Source organism: Anolis sagrei, chromosome 4 (assembly GCF_037176765.1).
Source record: "Anolis sagrei isolate rAnoSag1 chromosome 4, rAnoSag1.mat, whole genome shotgun sequence".
In the NCBI taxonomy this organism is placed as follows: domain Eukaryota; kingdom Metazoa; phylum Chordata; class Lepidosauria; order Squamata; family Dactyloidae; genus Anolis; species Anolis sagrei.
Window position 1 is genome coordinate 171664768 of NC_090024.1, and position 18611 is coordinate 171683378.

Below are 18611 nucleotides of genomic sequence, written 5' to 3' on the forward strand. Positions count from 1 at the left end.
ATGCTGTAAGAACAGACTCTTGTTGGCATTGAACCCATTTCTGCCAAGCAGCCTTCAAATCCTTGGTGTGAAGATTCAGGCAGTGGTCATGACCGATTCTTCTATCTGTTGCCCTAGAGACTGAGGTTTGCACGACCGATGTCCACAATAAGAACGTTTCCCAACCACTAAGCTTTCAGACAGTATAGTATAGTCATAGTAACAGTTTTCTTCTATTTGCACTAATGTGCCCTTGAAGAGCTGTCAGAACACTGCTTCATATGGAAATCTTCAAATGTATGAAAGAAATGGACAAATATAGGATGGGTGACACATGACTTGAAAACAGTACCCGTGAAAGGGATTTAGGGGTCTTAGTAGACAACAAGCTGCACATGAGTCAACAGTGTGATGCGGCCGCTAAAAAAGTCAAGGCTGTATCAATAGGAAAATTGTGTCTAGATTAAGAGAAGTCAAGGTCCCACTCTATTCTGCTTTGGTCAGACACACCTGGAATATTGTATCCAGTTCTGGGCACCACAATTCAAGATGGATATTGATAAGCCAGAACGTGTACAGAGACCCTTTAGTCACCCTTGACTAAAATGATCTGGAACAAAAGTCCTATGAGGAGCAGCTGAGGGAACTGGAGAAAAGAAGGTGGATGGATGACATAATAGCCATGTTTAAATATTTGAAAGGATGTCACATTGAGGAAGGACAAGCTTGCTAGCAAGAATTTCCTGATGGTAAAAGATGTTTGACAATGGAATGTGCTGCCTGAGAATGTGGTGGAGTCTTCTTCTCTGGAGATTTTTAGATAGAGGGTAGATGAGTGTTTTGATTGTGTATTTCTGCATGGCAGGGATTTGGACTGGATCCCTTGTAGCCTCTTCCAATTCTATGTCTCTAAATAAACTACCACAAGCTATGGCAGCCTTATTCACCTGAATAATCCTGCAAAGCTCTCCAACATTTTCTTTCAAGATGGTAGTGGGAGAAGGATTTATATGAACTCCTGATTGTCCAGCAACTCAATCTGGGATGTTCCGAATCATCTATTTAGTAGGCATCAATAAACTAAACTGGAGATGACACATCTTAAACTGTGGAGGAAGCTGAGGGACCCATACTCCATGACATACCTCTGATTCTGATGCTGGTGAATATAAGCAAGCATCATCCTTGTAGTTGCCTGCTGCAGCAATGATCACCACTCCTGACTGGACCATGAGGCGACAGGCTGCATTGAGAATGCGGCTATAGCCTCCAGCCAAGGGGAGCAAAACCACCAGAGGACTGTAGGGCTGGGCAGCCAAGGTCTTTTTAATAAATTCCAATCCTGTTATGAAAAGAGGCAATAACACATTATGGAGAATGTCTCCTTCAAATGAGAAGTGCAATATGCATCATTCACAGTTTGCATTCTCCAAAGTGACGAAGCAAAACAAGAGCATATGTGCTTTTAACGAATGAAGGAGCTTTCCTAAACTCATCTGTACTAAAAGGAATCACACAGACATGAATGACAAAAGGAAATGTCATATCCAGACTACAAGCAAAAGTTATACTTTCATATGTTATTTAATCACTTGCAATTTTGCTTATAATGTTATACCTGGGACATTTTCAATAAAATGCAAGAAGCCCTTTCTGTCCATAAATAAGACCAGAAATTGCATGTAGGGGACAAAAGGTGACATTGGTCAAAATCTCCAAAGTTTCAGTACAAATTAAATTTTGGACTCTTTTAATTTTAAGAACTATTCAAAATCAAAAGGTAAGTTGTTGAGAACCAGGCTGAACACCCTAGTTTCATTTACTGAATCCTTGCTAAAACAGTCTCACTAGTTCCCCGTTTCTTCTGGTTGCAATTCAAGGAACTGGTTGTGACCTATAGTTCTAGACTATTTGAAAGATTATATCTTCATATTTGAGCCTGTATGAATTTTAAGACCTTCAGGAGGCAGCTTTCCTTTGATCCTCTTACCTACACAGTTACATTTGGGAAAGACACAGGAAGGACTTTCTTGGTGGCTGTTCCCAAGCCATGGATTTACTCTTATAGGAGAGTAGGCTGGTCCCCTCCCTATTCTCCTTCCACTAACATGCAAAAACATTTTTATTTGGACAGACATTTAATTACTGTATTAAGTGTCTATGCAGAAAGATCTTTTAATGGGGAATCGCTATGGTTTTATTGTTACTTTTGTGTTTTGTATATTATTTTACATTTTAAAAAACTGTTGTCTTAATGGTAGTTTATTTCATTTGTAATTATGTATCATTATTGGTTTTTTTTTTACATATATCTTATTTTAAAACATGTTTTTAAACCTCCACATTTGCAGAAAGGAGATTCAGGTTGTGTATCCATTATGAAGGAATTTTAAATGCTCCAAAATGATCCACATGTGTGACTGAGATAATGATACCTTTGCTTTCTTTCTTTTTTTTAAATTTGCTTTCTGATGGTTCAATGAACACCAATTTTGTTTTGTGCACAAAATAGTGTGTATTAAGTTACTTTCAGGTTACATGTATAGGATGCATATGAAACATAGATCTCATGTTTAGACTTGGGTCCCATCTTGGAGATATCTCATATACAAATATTCCACAGTCTAAAACAATCCAAAATTCAAAACACTTCCCAAGCATTTCAGATAAGAGATGGTTAACCCCTATATAAATTATTGAGATTAAATACACATTAATAAGTAAACATTAAGGATCTTAGTGATCTTCTAAATATTGTGTTCCAGAGCTAAGCTTTGTTACAGGAGGAGCTACTTACCAATGAGAGTGCCACTCACAGTACCCTTTCCCTGGCAGTTGAGTACCCGGAGGCTGCGAACACTGGCTCCTTTGGCCACGCCAGCATCCCTCCCACTCACAACACCAGCCATGTGGGTCCCATGACTGTCACACTTACTAGCCTGCCAGAGAGCACAAACATATTAATATTTCAGCCATTTCCAATCCACAGGCCCACATAATACTTCCTTGGTGTTCCTATGCCCACCTCTGCCTGCGAGACTATGTCCACAGAAGTGAATTGCCCCATTAAGCCCCAACTGGTTGCAGAAAGGTTGTATATTTTTATAATAATAATAATAATAATAATAATAATAATAATAATAATAATAATTCTAACCCGCCCTCTCTCCCACAAAGGGACTCAGAATGGCTTCCAAAACAAACATGGCAAACTTTCAATGCTATAATAAAAATAGAAATGATACCAAAAAAACAAAGAGTTCAAATGAACAATTAAAAAACAAGCCAATAAAATGGCCTTAGCTAAAACATGTAATCAACATCATAAATAACAAGCTGGTAAAATCTATAAAAATCTAACAATAAAGAACTATAAAAACATGGCTCTCAGGTAGTTAAGGTAAAATAATCCTTGTAAACATTGTCAGACAAGATAAAGAATGAAAACTAGTCATCTTCCTCTCCAAAGGACAGTGTGCAAAAGTATGTTTTCAATTGCCTCTTGAAGGAGAGGAGTGAGGGTGCTGTTCTAATATCCCTAGGGAGGGAGTTCCAAAGGGAGGGAGCAATTATGGGGAAGGCCCCCTCTCTCATTCCCACCAGCCACACTTGGGACGAGAGTGGGATTGAGAGCAGGGCCTCCCCCAATGACTGCAGTGCCCGTGTTGGTTTGTATGCAGAGATGCGGTTAGTTAAATAGCCTGGACCCGAACTGTTTAGAACTTTATAGGTAATAACCAGCACCTTGTAATTAGCCCGGAAGCGAACTAGCAGCTAGTTAAGCTGCCGTAACATGGGAGTTGTCCGCTTTTAACAATAATAAGTTTGTCAGTGAATCTAACAACAGACCCTATAGCCACAATTTCTGATTTAATTTTTGGGTTTCTTTCTCATCCCTACTTTTATAAGATACCAACTAACCTAATTAAGAGCTATAGCTCTCCGGCATATTTGATGGTCCTAATAAACATATGGCCTAATGTTGGGATGTTTTCCCAACCTCTGAAGTATAATGTTATCTTTGTCTTTCTTTTTTTTTCTTTTACCTTATAAAAGGCAGTACATGACAACTGAGTCTCCAACATTGGCATACCTGACGGTGAAATCGAGTGCCATCCTCTTCTGGGACATTCTCAAAATCGGTCACAAACACTCTACCTTCTATTTCCCGATGGTTGCTTTGGATGCCAGTATCTAGCAGATAAACTTCAACCAGGTCACCTCTATCTGTGGAAAGACAGCCAGTCAGTTGTGCCAAGAGGAAGTGTACACATGCCTCCTGCTGTAGCATTAGGAGATTTCACCATCCCAACCTTCTTGCCAATATCAGAGGATGTTTATCTCACATGAGCAATTTCCAATGGGAGCTGGTCCAGTTTTATTGGCAAACTGTCCAGCAAACAGTAGCCCATGAAGGACACAGAGAAAACAGACATAATACGAGTTTCTCTTCTTTGCTGAAGATGCAAAAAAGTTGGAAATCAGCTCACCTTCTTGTGTCAAAATGTTTCTCGGAGGTGAGATGTAGACTAGGCATCCTCAATCAAGATGCAACTTGATACATTCTGAAACCTTTGCCACTCTTTCAAAACTATTAGCTTGTTTTAACAGTTATCTCCAACCAGAAAAGATCTTGGAAAAAATAGTTTTCCAGACTTCAAGTCCCAGATTCCGCCCAGCTAATGTGGGTAGCAGTCTGGAAACTGTGGTCTAAATAAGGAACCTCTTCATGTTCAAGGTCGGAAATACAGAGAAAACAAATTAGGGACAAACTGGAAATGGTATGTCATTAATGGTTCCCAATTTGTGGTTTTCCAGATGTTTTGGATTTCAACTTCCAGAAGCTCCTGCTAGAGTGACCAATGGCCAAAAATGCTGGAAACCAAGTCTGAAACATTTAAACGACTAGTCTGAAACCCACTGATATTTTCCTTGTTCGCTCATGTGAATGTATATGCTGTGTGTGCACACATTTGATCATCATCTATCCAGCAAAGGGAAGGTAGAGACAAGAATCCAGATACCAAGCAGGGGGTATTTTTGTCATTGTTAATCCCTTGACCTTGCTTCAGATTCAAAAAATGCCTCTCTCACACTTCCTATTTGCAAAGGGAGCATTTTCCTGGGATCTCAACAGAAGCCTCCCCTCTGCCTAAAGCATAGTGTTGCTCTCTCACCCCAGTGAGGAAATAGACTGCACAAAGATAGATAGCATACAATGCCTCCTCTGACAGAGAGCAAAAACTCTTGGTGCCGAGGGGCAAGAGTACTGAGATACCTAAGCTATAATATTTGTAAGGCATGCGAAAAAAACAAGCCCAAGGGTGTGAGACTGTACAAGCGTATATGGGTGGACCAAAATTAATTAGTGTGAACTAATTGTGTTTCCATCACCATGAATTTCCACTCTCTTCTAGTCAATCCTATTTTCCTTTCTCATTCGGTTTGCCAAAGAAATGAAGGAGGGAATACCCAAAGCAGTAATCTATTCCTTGGAAGAGCAGAGATTTCTTGTCCTGTCTGCCTGCTGACAACCATCCATGCAATCAGAGCAATGAGTGGAATACAATCCAGCCAAACTACTTCTCAAATAGCTTATATTTCAATGTTTCTCAAACATTCTATCCTGAAAGTAAGATGGCAAAAGCTGTCCAACAGGGGGATAGTTGCCTCGGGATGTAGCAGAGTCTCCTCTATAAATTTTTAAACAGGCTTGATGGCCATCTGTCAAGGGTGCTTTGATTGTGTATTGGGCTGCATGGCCTTTGTGGTCTCTTCCAACATTTTTTAGTTATACTAAGGCTAGGACAAAATCTCCTGCTATCTATCCAGAAGTCACATCTGTGGTGGCAGTATTATAGTGGCAAAATCCACCCGACCCTCTGCCTCTACTCTGGGCCAACCAAGCTCACATAACACAAAGGACAAAGCCAGAGCCTTGGAGCCTGATCCATTCTGGTTACTAAGGATCTCTGCAGAAGTGGAGGAATACGGTGCACCACCATTCAGGCTCCACTACCTATTTATTTTGTGGCAAAAGCATTGCATAAATAAGTATAAAACTGATAAAATAGAGGAAGCACAAGCGGCTAAATAATTTTAGACCAAAAACGAGCAAGGGCTACCACATTGTAGTGCCATTTTGCCAGGTTGTCTTTTGATCTGCCCACTCCACTTCTGAGTCTGTTCAGGGACTTCCAAGTTGCCCATTCTTGGTTTGCCCCTGGAGGTGGACCCTCATGTTGGGGGGAGGGGGCAACCATTTGGGATTTCTTGGTTAAGCTGCCCACAGGGATACTCTTGCTGTTGCCAGGGGAACATTAAGAAGAATGGTGGTTCTCATGATGCTTTCCCATGATTTGAGTCTAGTGGAAAGAGGCTGGTAGCCATGCAGTGGATGGCTTTCACAGTGTTCAACCTTATTACTCTCACAGTTGGCAGCAACTTCCCATTGCACATCAGAGGGGCAATGCCAGCTAGCCAGTCTATTGCCTGGCTAGCCAATGCCAGCTAGCCAGGCAATGCCAGTCTATCAACAGGTGTAGATTTGAGACATTCTGGAATGATTCTGCATGTTTTGTTCAGTGCTATATTCACCTGCTTCACATGGGCAGACTTGTACCAAACAGGGCAGGCATAGTCAGCAGTTGAGTAAGACAAGGCTCCACTACCTAAGGGCAGCATATCATTCAGAAAGCAGCTGAAATATTCTCACTCGCTCATTCCACCTTTCTTTCTTTTTTTAAAAAAATAACTGTTTCTTGAATATTTCAGTGTCCATCGTAGTCATGTATTCATAGCCCTTTGGGAGTAGAGCTTCCCTACAAAATATTTGGAAAGTAAAGACTGACCATTCCATATCTTTACAAACCAGCAGGACAAACTCATGTATAGAGAGTAAACTAAGCAACCAGCTGGAATAACAAACTTCAGGAGTGTAAATTGTACACTCCACTATGTAAGTATTTAGGAGAGAAGAAGAGATTCCAACTGACTGATCTACAACAGAAAGAAAGTCCAGCAATTTGGTGGTTATTCTGAGGTAACCCCTGTGTTACTTTTGATCTCTGTCTCAAAATAGCACATCAGATGACAACAATGCTTTTGTAAAGCGGTATGCTGAGAATGTTTGGGGATTCACCAGGTTGGATCCAGATTTAGTCATAAAGCATGCCTACTGAAATCACCAAGACATAACCAGGCAAAGACAATTTAAATCCAGGAGTCTATTGAAACAGATCTACAAATAATAAGTTGGATCCAGCAACCCATTCTAATGAGCAAGAGGATGCAACTCAGTATTTGAACACCTACTGCTCTTCAAGTTCCTGTCAATATGTCATTGAAGTTGTTGATTACTGAGCCTTTCTTAGGCTAGATTTAAGGGTAGCTTTGCTAATCTTTAGCACTCCATGAAGAAATGCAGAAGAGGACAACACTTACTGGGAGGATTGTATTCATTTGAATTGTCCTGCACTGGGACGATCCGGCCGAGGTTCCAAGGAATGCTCTGAGCAAACACATAAGAGTCTTCTTCAATGTAATCCACATGTGGCAGCCTCAATGCCTGCACAAAAGAAACCATATAAGGGATTGTGCATTTGGCCATACGCACACACTTACACAAAACATTTTCATAAGTCACAGGAAGCCATGCTAACAGCATGTATCCTGCACATATAATCATGACCACAAACACAAGCATAATGCCTTCGTCGTGTACAATATATAATGCACAACAAATGAACAAATAAATGAAGCATCTTCAAGTCAGAACTTTGGCCCAGCTAGCTCAGTAACATCTATACTAGCATTCCCCAAAATCATAGACCAGATGTGTTGGCCTATAATTCAAACCATCCCCAGATCTCATGTTGGTGTAGATCAGTGGTTCTCAATCTGTAGGTCCCCAGGTGTTTTGGCCTACAACTCCTAGAAATCCCAGCCAGTTTACCAGCTATTAGGATATTTGGAAGTTGATGGCCAAAACATCTGGGGACACACAGGTTAAGAACCACTGGTGTAGATGAAGGGAACTGGAGTCAACACATACATAAGACATCAGAAGATTGAAGACTATTCTGTACTATTTACATCCAACTGATGGTGAAGTACAGTTAGATCAGTTTGACCTTGAATTGATTACAATGAAAACATTTTCACCACAGAAAGAAAGATAGAGAGGAAGATAGAAAGAGGACCCCCAATGTATGCTCAGGATAAAAGTGGGCTCCAGACAGTTGTAGTCCACTGATATATTTTGAATAATTTTGGCATACTGGGATATTTTAGAGCCAGTAGGCTCTTAGGAATTGTGGGAATTGAAGTCCAAAACACCTGGAGGGCCCAAGTTTGCCCACGCCTGGTTTAGGGCCTCAGTTTATCCAGTGCTCAAAATAAAATAAAAATCTAAAATACACTGGGGAGGGAGTCAGGGTCATGCTCCACTGCCTCTTAAATCTGTCATAGTTAAGAGGCCTCCGCATGTCTTAATCTTGTCCTGGGAAGAAGGGTAAGGAAGAAGAAAATTAATCATAGGAAGAAAGTGAGTGGCAGCAGCATGAAGTGGAGGAAAGAGACAGGGGGCCCTTCCATACAACCCTAAATCCCAGAATATCAAGGCAGAAAATCCCACAATATCTGCTTTGAACTGGGTTATCTGAGTCCACACTCAGATAATGTGGGATTTTTTGCCTTGATATTCTGGGATATAGGGCTCTGTGGAAGGGCCCAGTGGCAAGGAGGAGCAGGAGGAAATACAGAAGACTTCACTTCTATCTTTTTTACTGTACTACACATCCCTATAGAAAATTCTGCAGGCTTTGCATAAACATTTTCAATAACGACTGAAATCCAGAAGCTTCATTTGTTCCCATATTGTCTTCCTAGCATTCTCATGAATTTATAGGGTCTGCTCGTTTGCTTCTTGCTCTCCACTTGTTCCTATAGAGCAAACTCAATTATTATGGCACTGGCATGAACTTATGAAACATCTCCCTCCGTTTCACTTTCTTTCATATATTTAATTCTGGCTAATTATGAAACCTATTCCATGACCACATGAACTGCTTGTTTTTTCCCTTGCATTTGCTAACTTTCAGTCTGTAGCCGTTTGTTCTTCTAATCCTCTCGTCCACATTTTTGAGCGCAACAATGCAGCCGCATTTTTTCACTTGATCACTTCTCCCAGAGCAGGGCTGGACAACATCCAGAAGTCCAGGGGGCAATTTTTCATCTCTAATGCCTCAACATCTGTCCTACTGGTTAGTAAAGATAAGTGAAAGCGATTAGAAATCCATGTCTGGTTTTGTTTATTTTCCAGTTTTGCAGGTGTTGGTGGCTTTCCACCATGTTTTAGGTAAAAATCACAAAGCACAAAAAGGCTTTTTTTCTTTTTCTTTTAAATAGCGGAGGGCATTAGGGATCCCAAAGTCTGCAAAATTGCATCCAAACTCCATCCTGAGCTACTTCTCAATGTCACACATCAGCCAACAATGTTCTTGAAAACACTCTTCCATTAGTGAAATTTTGCCAAATGAGCAGCCTGGAAGATGTCTAACACTGCAGGCAGGAAAAAATGAAATGAATGAAACATCTCTTTCCCCAAAGATGAGTCTTGCATCACTTTAGGATTTCACAAATCACATCTCCCTCATCTGAAACTCTAGAAATGTTTGGACAGATTCAATTGTATTTTCAAAAAGGAGTTTTCTTCTATGTTTTCATTCATTAGACATCTTACCTTTTTCTCAATGAGCTCAAGACAAGCCTCCGTGCCTCTTTCCTCTTCCCCAGTTTCTCTTTACTACAATTCTGCAGGGTGGGTCAGGCTGAGGGTCCCTCCATACAGCCATATAACCCATAATATCATGGCAGAAAATCCCACAATATCTGCTTTGAACTATATGGCAGTGTGGACTCAGATAAACCAGTTCAAAGCAGATATTGTGGGATTTTCTGTCTCAATAGTCTGGGCTTGGCCCCTTTTAAACCTCCGAAGCCAGCTTCCGAAATGAGGTTTCAGAGGCAAGGAGTTGAAAGATACAACAGATTTTATTTTGCAAAACAAAGATCTGTAGGCAGCATGAAAAGGAAGTGCCACACTGAGATGCAGCTCGGTTGGGCTTTATAGGATTTCCAAGGGCATTTCACACAAAATTCTTTTTCCCAGGCTCTCTTCCTTTCCATTCCCATTTCATCCTCCCATAGATGCTTATCAAAACAGTTCAGGAAAGCACAACTTCCCACTTACAATCATTCAATATATCAATATACCATCTGGGCCTTCTGAAGCCTCAATTTGGGCCAATCGATCAAAATCAAACTACATGAAAAAGCTATTTCCAATCCTTGTATCTAGGGGCCCTTCCACATAGCCCTATATCCCAGAATATCAAGGCAGGAAATCCCACATCTACTGAGTGTGGACTCGGATAACATAGTTCAAAGCATATGTTGTGGGTTTTTATGCCTTGCTATTCTGGATATAGGGCTGTGTTGAAGGGCCCTAAAGTGGTTGTCGGTTGGGGCTTTATTACCCTGCTTGTGTCTTAGGGACCTTCCACACAGCCTTTTAACTATGGGCCCTTCAACACAGCCCTACATCACAGAATATCAAAGCGGAAAATCCCACAATATCTGCTTTAAACTCTGTTATCTAAATCCACACTCAGATAATGTGGGATTTTCTGCCTTGATATTCTGGGACATAGGGCTGTGTGGAAGGGCCCAGAGTTCATGGATGAGTGGCAGCTTGGATCTGAAACTCACAGGTCCCAATCTAGTACTCTAACCACCGCATAACTTTTTCCAGATACAGTCTAAAATGCAGAAACAATCACATCGTTGAAATATTTACATTTGTGCAAATAAAAAAGCAACAACCAATAAACATTGCAAAAAAGAAAAACTTACCATGTGTAACACATCACTGCTCATTTTCACCACGAAGCCCTGAAATAGGTCCTCAAAGATATGGAGAATTTTTGTCAAGTAGCCATGCTTGGCTGCTCTGACCTGCAGCCGCTTGGCCGTCCGGGATGTCTGAGATTTATGGGTTTCCTCCTTAAGCACCACAATATAATTCCCAGGTAAGCGCCACATGTCCTGTATTTTAAGAAACAGAAACAGCAAATTGGGTGTTTTAGCTCTGCTCACTTAATAGGGATGTCATTATTCAGATGCCCGAAGCTAGATAAAACACTGATGAAGAAAAGGCTGGGCTCTCAATCACATCCAGATGACACTGTAGACCCAAGCACAAAGGAAGTTTTAGTTTAACAGAGTGCAACTATGGAACTAGCTGTTCAGCAGCGGAACTCTCTGCTCCAGAGTGTGGTAGAGGCTCCTTCTTTGTAGGCTTTTAAACAGAGTCTGGATGGCCATCTGTTGGGGGTGCTTTGAATGCAATTTTCCTGCTTCTTGGCAAGGGGTTGGGCTGGATGGCCCATGAGGTCTCTTCCAACTTTATGATTCTATGAACAGCTCCAGGGCTCATCCAGACAGGCCCTTTATTCCAGGATCTGATCCCAGGTTTTCTGCTTTAAACCGGATTATGTGAGTCCGCACTGCAAGATAATCTGTGATAAACAGAAAACTTGGGACCAGATCCTGGGATAAAGGGCCGTTTGGAAGGACTCTTGGTCTTGTGATGGACTTGATCTCCACTGGGTTTGGTTCAAGAACCCCCATGGATGTCAAAATGCATGGATGCTAAAGTCCTATCATATGTAATTGCATAGTAAAATTATGCCCCTTATATAAAACAGCAAAATTGAGGTTTGCTGAGGGGATGGGGGCAGAGTTTGGAATACTTGCAAAACAGTCCATGGTTGAATCTGTAGATATAGAACACTAATTGTGCTTTGCTTTCAAGCCTATCTGCAATCTGCTTAGTTAATTGGAGAAACTCCTGGGGAATCTTGAAGCCTGTGTGTGTATAAATCAGAGATTTAAGTACTTCTGCAAATTAAAACTCCCAGAATTCCCTAGCCATTGACAACCAATACCCAGCCGCAAAGAAAACTAATTCAAGCCCTGAGACAGACACACACACACAGAGAGAGAGATAAAAATCGGGGTCTTCTATACACTGACTACTGTTTTATCAATTCATACAAGTATACATGTATACATTTCACCCTTTTTAAAAATTGTGTCAGAAGCGACTTGAGAAACTGAAAGTCGCTTCTGGTGTGAGAGAATTGGCCATCTGCAAAGACGTTGCCCAGGGGATGTCCGGATGTGTTACTTCTCTCATGTCCTCGCATGGGAAGCTGGAGCTGACAGAAGGGAGCTCAACCCATCTCACGGATTTGAACCACTCAGCTGGCACAAAGGTTTAACCCAGTTCGCCACCACAGCTCCTGGCATTTCACCCTGATATTGCTCCAGTCTTAAATTTAAGGTCATTCTAGGGTGTGTATGTTTTTTATTTTCGTGTCAGGAGCAACTTGAGAAACTGCAAGTCACTTCTGGTGTGAGAGAATTGGCTGTCTGCAAGGAAAATGCCCAGGGGATGCCCAAATGTTTGATGTTTTACCATCCTTGTGGGAAGCTTCTCTCATGTCCCCGCATGGGGAGCTGGAGCTGACAGAGGGAGCTCAACCCTTTCTCCCCAGATTCGAACTGGGTACAACTCGGGCACAGACACCCTCGTAAACATTTTAAACATTTCGTTAAGAAATAATACAAGTGTACTGTGCAAATGATACTACTGTCTGCTTTCTTTGAAGAGCATATGAATTTAACCACACACTGGAAAGGGAGCAGAAAGCACAGCAAGCGCATTTAATCAATCCACTAGTTTCATGTTGTGTCTGTCTGAATGCATTCCTCTTGTGGGAGGAAAACCTTTGCATCAGCATGGGACAAATGAGCAGAACAGGATAGCGGCAAAACAATGCCATTTATATCCAAACATTGCTTGCCCTATCTGTCAGCTTCTCTCGCTCAAGGATTCAGATATGATTGGAATACAAATACACAGTGTCTGAGAAATAAGGAGCTGAAGAGGAACTTTTAAGGACTGGAACACAGTCTGCAGTATTCACATGTTTGACCAAAATCTGTCCTTCACTTTTTATTTTTTGACTTTGTAAGGCCCCCTCCACCCAGCTGTATAAAATCCCACATTTTCTGCTTTAAACTGGGATATGTGGTAGTGTGAACTTAGGACCTTTCCACACAGCCCTATATCACAGAATATCAAGGCAGAAAATCCCACAATATCTTCTTTGAACTGGCTTACCTGAGTCCACACTTAGAGAATGTGGGATTTCCTGCCTTGATATTCTGGGATATAGGGCTGTGTGGAAGGGCCCTGTAACAGGTTGTTGCAAATATGACTTTCTTGACCTTTACCTCCAGCCTGACAGTTCAGCACTATATTGGATCCAACTTAGGGCCCTTCCACACAGCCCTATATTCCAGAATATCAAGTCAGAAAATCCCACAAGATCTGCTTTGAACTGGGTTATCTGAATCCACACTCAGATAATGTGAGAATTCCTATCTTAATATTCTGAGATATAGGGTTGTGAGGAAGGACCCTCAGATACCCAGTTCAAAGCAGATCTTGTGGGATTTTCTGACTTGGTATTTTTAGGGCTTTTTAGGATTGGAATACAGCCCACAGTATTTACACATCTAGCCAAAATCTGTGCTTCGCTTTTTATTTTTTGACTTTGTAAGGCCCCTTCCACCCAGCTGTATAAAATCCCACATGTTCTGCTTTAAACTGGGATATATGGCAGTGTGAACTTAGGACCTTTCCACACAGCCCTATATCACAGAATATCAAGGCAGAAAATCCCACATGAGTGTAGACTCATATAATCCAGTTCAAAGCAGGTAATGTGGATTATCTGCTTTGATATCCTGGATTATATAGCAGTGTAGAAGGGGCCATTGTAACATTACTGAAATCAATATTCAATAGACCAAGAATAGGGAACGTGGAACCCTCCAGATGTTGCCAAACCCAGCTCAAATCAGATATTGTGGGATTTTGTGCCTTGATATTGAGAGCCCTTCCACACAGCCCAATATCCCAGAGTATCAAGGCAGAGAATCCCACATCATCTGAGTGTGGACTCAGATAACCCAGTTCAAAGCAGATATTGTGGGATTTTCTGCCTTGATATTCTGGGATATAGGGCTGTGTGGAAGGGCCCTGAGACATATTTCCCGTCTATTAGGAGACAGTGAAAACACAAATCTGGATGTAGCTGAAAGACAATGAGGGATGTGCAGAAAAACTAAGAACTGAAAAAAGAAAATCATTGCTATCTCCCATTATAAAAGAGTTTCTCTCTCTCTCTTTCTCTCTCTCCTCTTATCTGGGAGTCCTCCAGATGTGCGAAAGCCATAACAAACATTTCTAGCCATTGCACACACCCCTCCCCTGCTTTTCGGAGGTTTCAGTCAGAGATTTCCCACACTTCAATCTCTGAACCACACACCAATCTTTCAGTAATCTCTACTTGGCCACATGTGCGCCAAAGACACTGCCCTACATTCTTCTCATTAGAAAAAAAGCTAAAACCAATATACAATGAGGCTTTTTTCCCCCTTAAGAATTCTGCACGCTCAGCTACAAATCTTGCTCGGCTGCCACTTTCAGCCAAAAGACCGCTGAAGGCGCTGGTCATCTGGCTGAATGGAAGCTGCCCAGACACCCAGATTCAGGACTGTCCTACACCCCCTTGAAGCATGAGAAGTATCCTTTGAAATGACAGCTCGAATTTCCCTGCAGAGACAGCAGCTGGCTAGCCATGCAACCTCCTGCTGCACATAGCAGTTTGATAGTCAATGACCTAAATTCTGTCATTAATCCTGACTAGAGTAGACCCAGTCATTCAGCAGGATTTACCCACATGTTGACTCTCTATCTAACAACTGATTAAATAGATTTACTCTAAACAGGACTAACCATCAAGGATGCCAACCATTTTCTGTTAGGCGTTCAGTACAAACGGACAGGATGGGGTTCAAATGCACTGTGTGAAATGAATGCATTTACTCAAATAAGCAATTGGCAACGTTCAAGAGATCACATAAAACAATATACGCAAGATTTTTTATCTGTGTCAGGAGCAACTTGAGAAACTCCAAGTCGTTTCTGGTGTGAGAGAATTAGTTAACTGCAAAGATGTTGCCCAGGGGACGCCCGGATGTTTTTATATTTCACCATCCTTGTGGGAGACTTCTCTCATGTCCCTGCATGGGGAGCTGGAGCTGACAGAGAGAGCTCATCCGTGCTCTCCCCGGATTTGAACCTCCAACCTGTCGATATTTTGTCCTACCAGCGCAAGGGTTTAACCCATTGCGCCACCAGGGGCTCCTATAATGCAAGATGCCTGGGGACCCTTCTATCTATCCATCTCCTCTACATAACCCTAACCCTGGACACCAGGTTTCTAGCTCCGTTAAAAAGAGAAAGAGCAAGCAGTTTTTTTAAACCAATGGCTCCATCACAACACATTAATCTCTGAAATCACAAGAGCTTAATAATCAGCTCTGCCTTTCAGCAGACAAGTGGGATGCGAGTAAAGGCAAAATGCTACAGGTGCAGACTAGTAGAGAAACACCTGGGACAGGTCTGCATATTCATTTCCTGCTAGGAATCCTTTCCCGCACAATGCAGCTAAAATTGAACATTATGGACCCTTATTCCTTACCCCAGTGGTTCTCAACCTTCCTAATGCCACGACCCCTTAATATAGTTCTTCATGTTGTGGTGACCCCCAACCATAAAATTATTATCATTGCTATTTCATAACTGTCATTTTGCTACAGTTATGAATTGTGATGTAAATATACGATAGGCAAGATGTATTTTCATTTGCTGGACCAAATTTGGTACAAATACCCAAATTTGAATACTGGTGGGGTTGTGAGGGGGATTGATTTCGTCATTTGGGAGTTGTAGTTGCTGGGATTTATAGTTCACCTACAATCAAGGAGCTTTCTGAACTCCACCAACGATGGAATTGAACCAAACTTGGCACACAGAACTCCCATGACCAACAGGCAACACTAGAAGGGTTTGGTGGGCATTGACCTTGAGTTTGGGAGTTGTAGTTCACCTACATCCAGAGAGCACTGTGGACTCAAACAATGATAGAACAAATACTCTATATGCCCAAATGTGAACACTGGTGGATTTTGGGGGAAACAGACCTTGACATTTCTGTGTTGTAGTTTCTGGGATTTAGAGTTCAACTACAATCAAAGAGCATTCTGAACCCCACCAACAATGAAATTGAGCCAAATTTGGCACACAGAACTCCCAAGACCAACAGAAAATATTGTGTTTCCTGGTGGTCTTTGGCGACCCCTCTGACACACCCTTTGCGACCCCCCAGGATGAGAAACGCTGCCTTACCCAAAACAGAATGGTGTGATTTTGTAATCCACTTTAATACAACTGGGGGAATAATAGGCTAAGGTCCTACTTCACGTCTGTTTAAAGTCATGACATTAAGTCCTGTTTGATTGTGGGAGCTAAGCATGGTCAGTCCTGTTACCATTGGATGGAATACCAGGTGCTGTGGGCTATATTTCAGAGAAAGGAATTGGCAAAAACTACCTCCGAGTATTCTCTACTACTGAAGAAAACACTATTAAATTAATGAGGGTGCCATACGTCAAAAAGCAACTTGAAGGTACACTCTTAAAGTTGCCATGATGATGACAGTTCCCAAGGACTGATCTACCCATAGATCAGTGGTTCTCAACCTGTGGGTCCCCAGGTGTTGTGGCCTACAACTCCCAGAAATCCTAGCCAGTTAACCAGCTGTTAGGTTTTCTGGGAGGTGAAGCCCAAAATATCTGCGAACCCACAGGTTGAGAACCATTGTCATAGATAACTAGCATGCTCTAAACAAGATATGGGCATACTTTGGGCCTCCGGGTGTTTTTGACTCCAATTCCCACCATTCCTAAGAGCCTGAGGCTGTTAGGAGTGATGGGAATTGAACTCCAAAACACCTGAAGAGCCCAAGCTTGCCCATGCCTGCTCTAAACCCTTACCCTCCCAAGATATTTTGCCACCTGAAGCAAAAGCAACGATTATATACAGCCGAACCAACCCTGCACACAGGTGGCAGGAGAGGCAGGAGAACCCACAGGGAAACCGTGTCCCATGGCTTCTGTGATGGAGCTCCTCCCCTAGAAACTCTTCAGACCGCTAGGACCAAGAACAATGGGAAGGGTGGTTGGAGTGAATGCAGAGAAGACCCAAGATGCTTCTTTAACGCTCAATGGAGCCAAGAATGTCCCACTTCATATGTGCCACTGGGTCAACAGGCAAAGCTCATCCTCACTCTGAACTGTGCATCTTTGCCCATGTGCCTTCAAGTTGCCTATACATCAGACATGGGCAAACTTCAGCCCTCTAGGTGTTTTGGACTTCAACTCCCACCATTCCTAACAGCTTGGAGGGCCAAAGTTTGCCCATGCCTGCTATAGATTCATGGTGGCCCCGTAATTTTTGTAGGGTTTTCTTGGGCAAGAAATCCTCAGAGCTGATTCTGCCAGGCCCTTCCTCTGAAATACAGCCAGTTACCGATCCCCTTTCTGAGTACTAACCAGGACTGCCCCAGCTTAACTTTTTCAAGATCAGATGGGATCTGGTACCTTGAGGATCACCACACTTTGTGTGGCTTTCAGCAAAGTTCTGGAGCACAACAGAATGAATCATAGATGTTTGATGTTTTACCATCCTTGTGGGAGGCTTCTCTCATGTCCCTACCTTGGAAGCTGAAGCTCCCATGCACATGGCTCCAGCCCAAGGTATGTGTGTGTGTGTGTGTGTGTCAGGAGCAACCTGAGAAACTGCAAATCACTTCTGCTGTGAAAGAATTAGCTGTCTGCAAGGACGTTGCCCAGGGGATGCCCAGATGTTTGATGTTTTACCATCCTTGTAAGAGGCTTCTCTCACGTCCATGCATTGGAAGCTGGATCTCCCATGCGCATGGCTCCAGCCCAAGGTGTTTATTGTTGGATTTTTTTTAGTGTGTGTCAGGAGCGACTTGAGAAACTCCAAGTCACTTCTGCTGTGAGAGAATTGGCTGTCTGCAATGACGATGTTGCCCAGGGGATGCCCAGATGTTTGATGTTTTATCATCCTATGGGAGGCTTCTCTCATGTCCCTACATTGGAAGCTGAAGCTCCCGTGCACATGGCTCCAGCCCAAGGTGTGTGTGTGTGTGTGTGTGTCAGCAGCAACTTGTGAAACTGCAAGTTGCTTCTGCTGTGAGAGAATTGGCCGTTTGCAAGGATGTAGCCCAGAGGATGCCCAGATGTTTGATGTATTACCATCCTGTGGGAGGCTTTTCTCATGTCCCTGCACTGGAAGCTGGCACCCCCATGTGCATGGCTCCAGCACAAGGTTTGTTTTTCGTTTCAGGGAGCGACTTGAGAAACTGCAAGTCGCTTCTGGTGTGAGAGAATTGACTGTCTGCAAGGACGTTTCCCAGGAAACACCCGAATATTTGATGTTTTACCATCCTATGGGAGGCTTCTCTCATGTCCCCACATGGGGAGCTGGAGCTTCCATGCGGGGATTCGAACCACGGACCTTTCGGTCAGCAGTCCTGCTGGCACAAGGGTTTAACCTACGGCGCCAC

General features: G+C 42.5%; 2 protein-coding genes across 2 annotated transcripts in view; both read right to left on the reverse strand.

The window, feature by feature from the left end:
* The window catches only part of TMEM61 (transmembrane protein 61), a 179612-nt gene that overhangs the window by 82316 nt on the left and 78685 nt on the right, over positions 1-18611 (reverse strand). The gene's annotated exons all lie outside the window — the stretch shown is intronic.
* The window catches only part of PCSK9 (proprotein convertase subtilisin/kexin type 9), a 35854-nt gene that overhangs the window by 16502 nt on the left and 741 nt on the right, over positions 1-18611 (reverse strand). Inside the window, exons 2-6 of the mRNA XM_060773569.2 lie at positions 10894-11085; positions 7423-7546; positions 4073-4206; positions 2777-2918; positions 1125-1321 (exon numbers count right to left, since the gene is read on the reverse strand). Coding sequence (XP_060629552.2) covers positions 1125-1321; positions 2777-2918; positions 4073-4206; positions 7423-7546; positions 10894-11085 — 789 coding nt within the window. The remainder of the gene's footprint in view (positions 1-1124; positions 1322-2776; positions 2919-4072; positions 4207-7422; positions 7547-10893; positions 11086-18611) is intronic.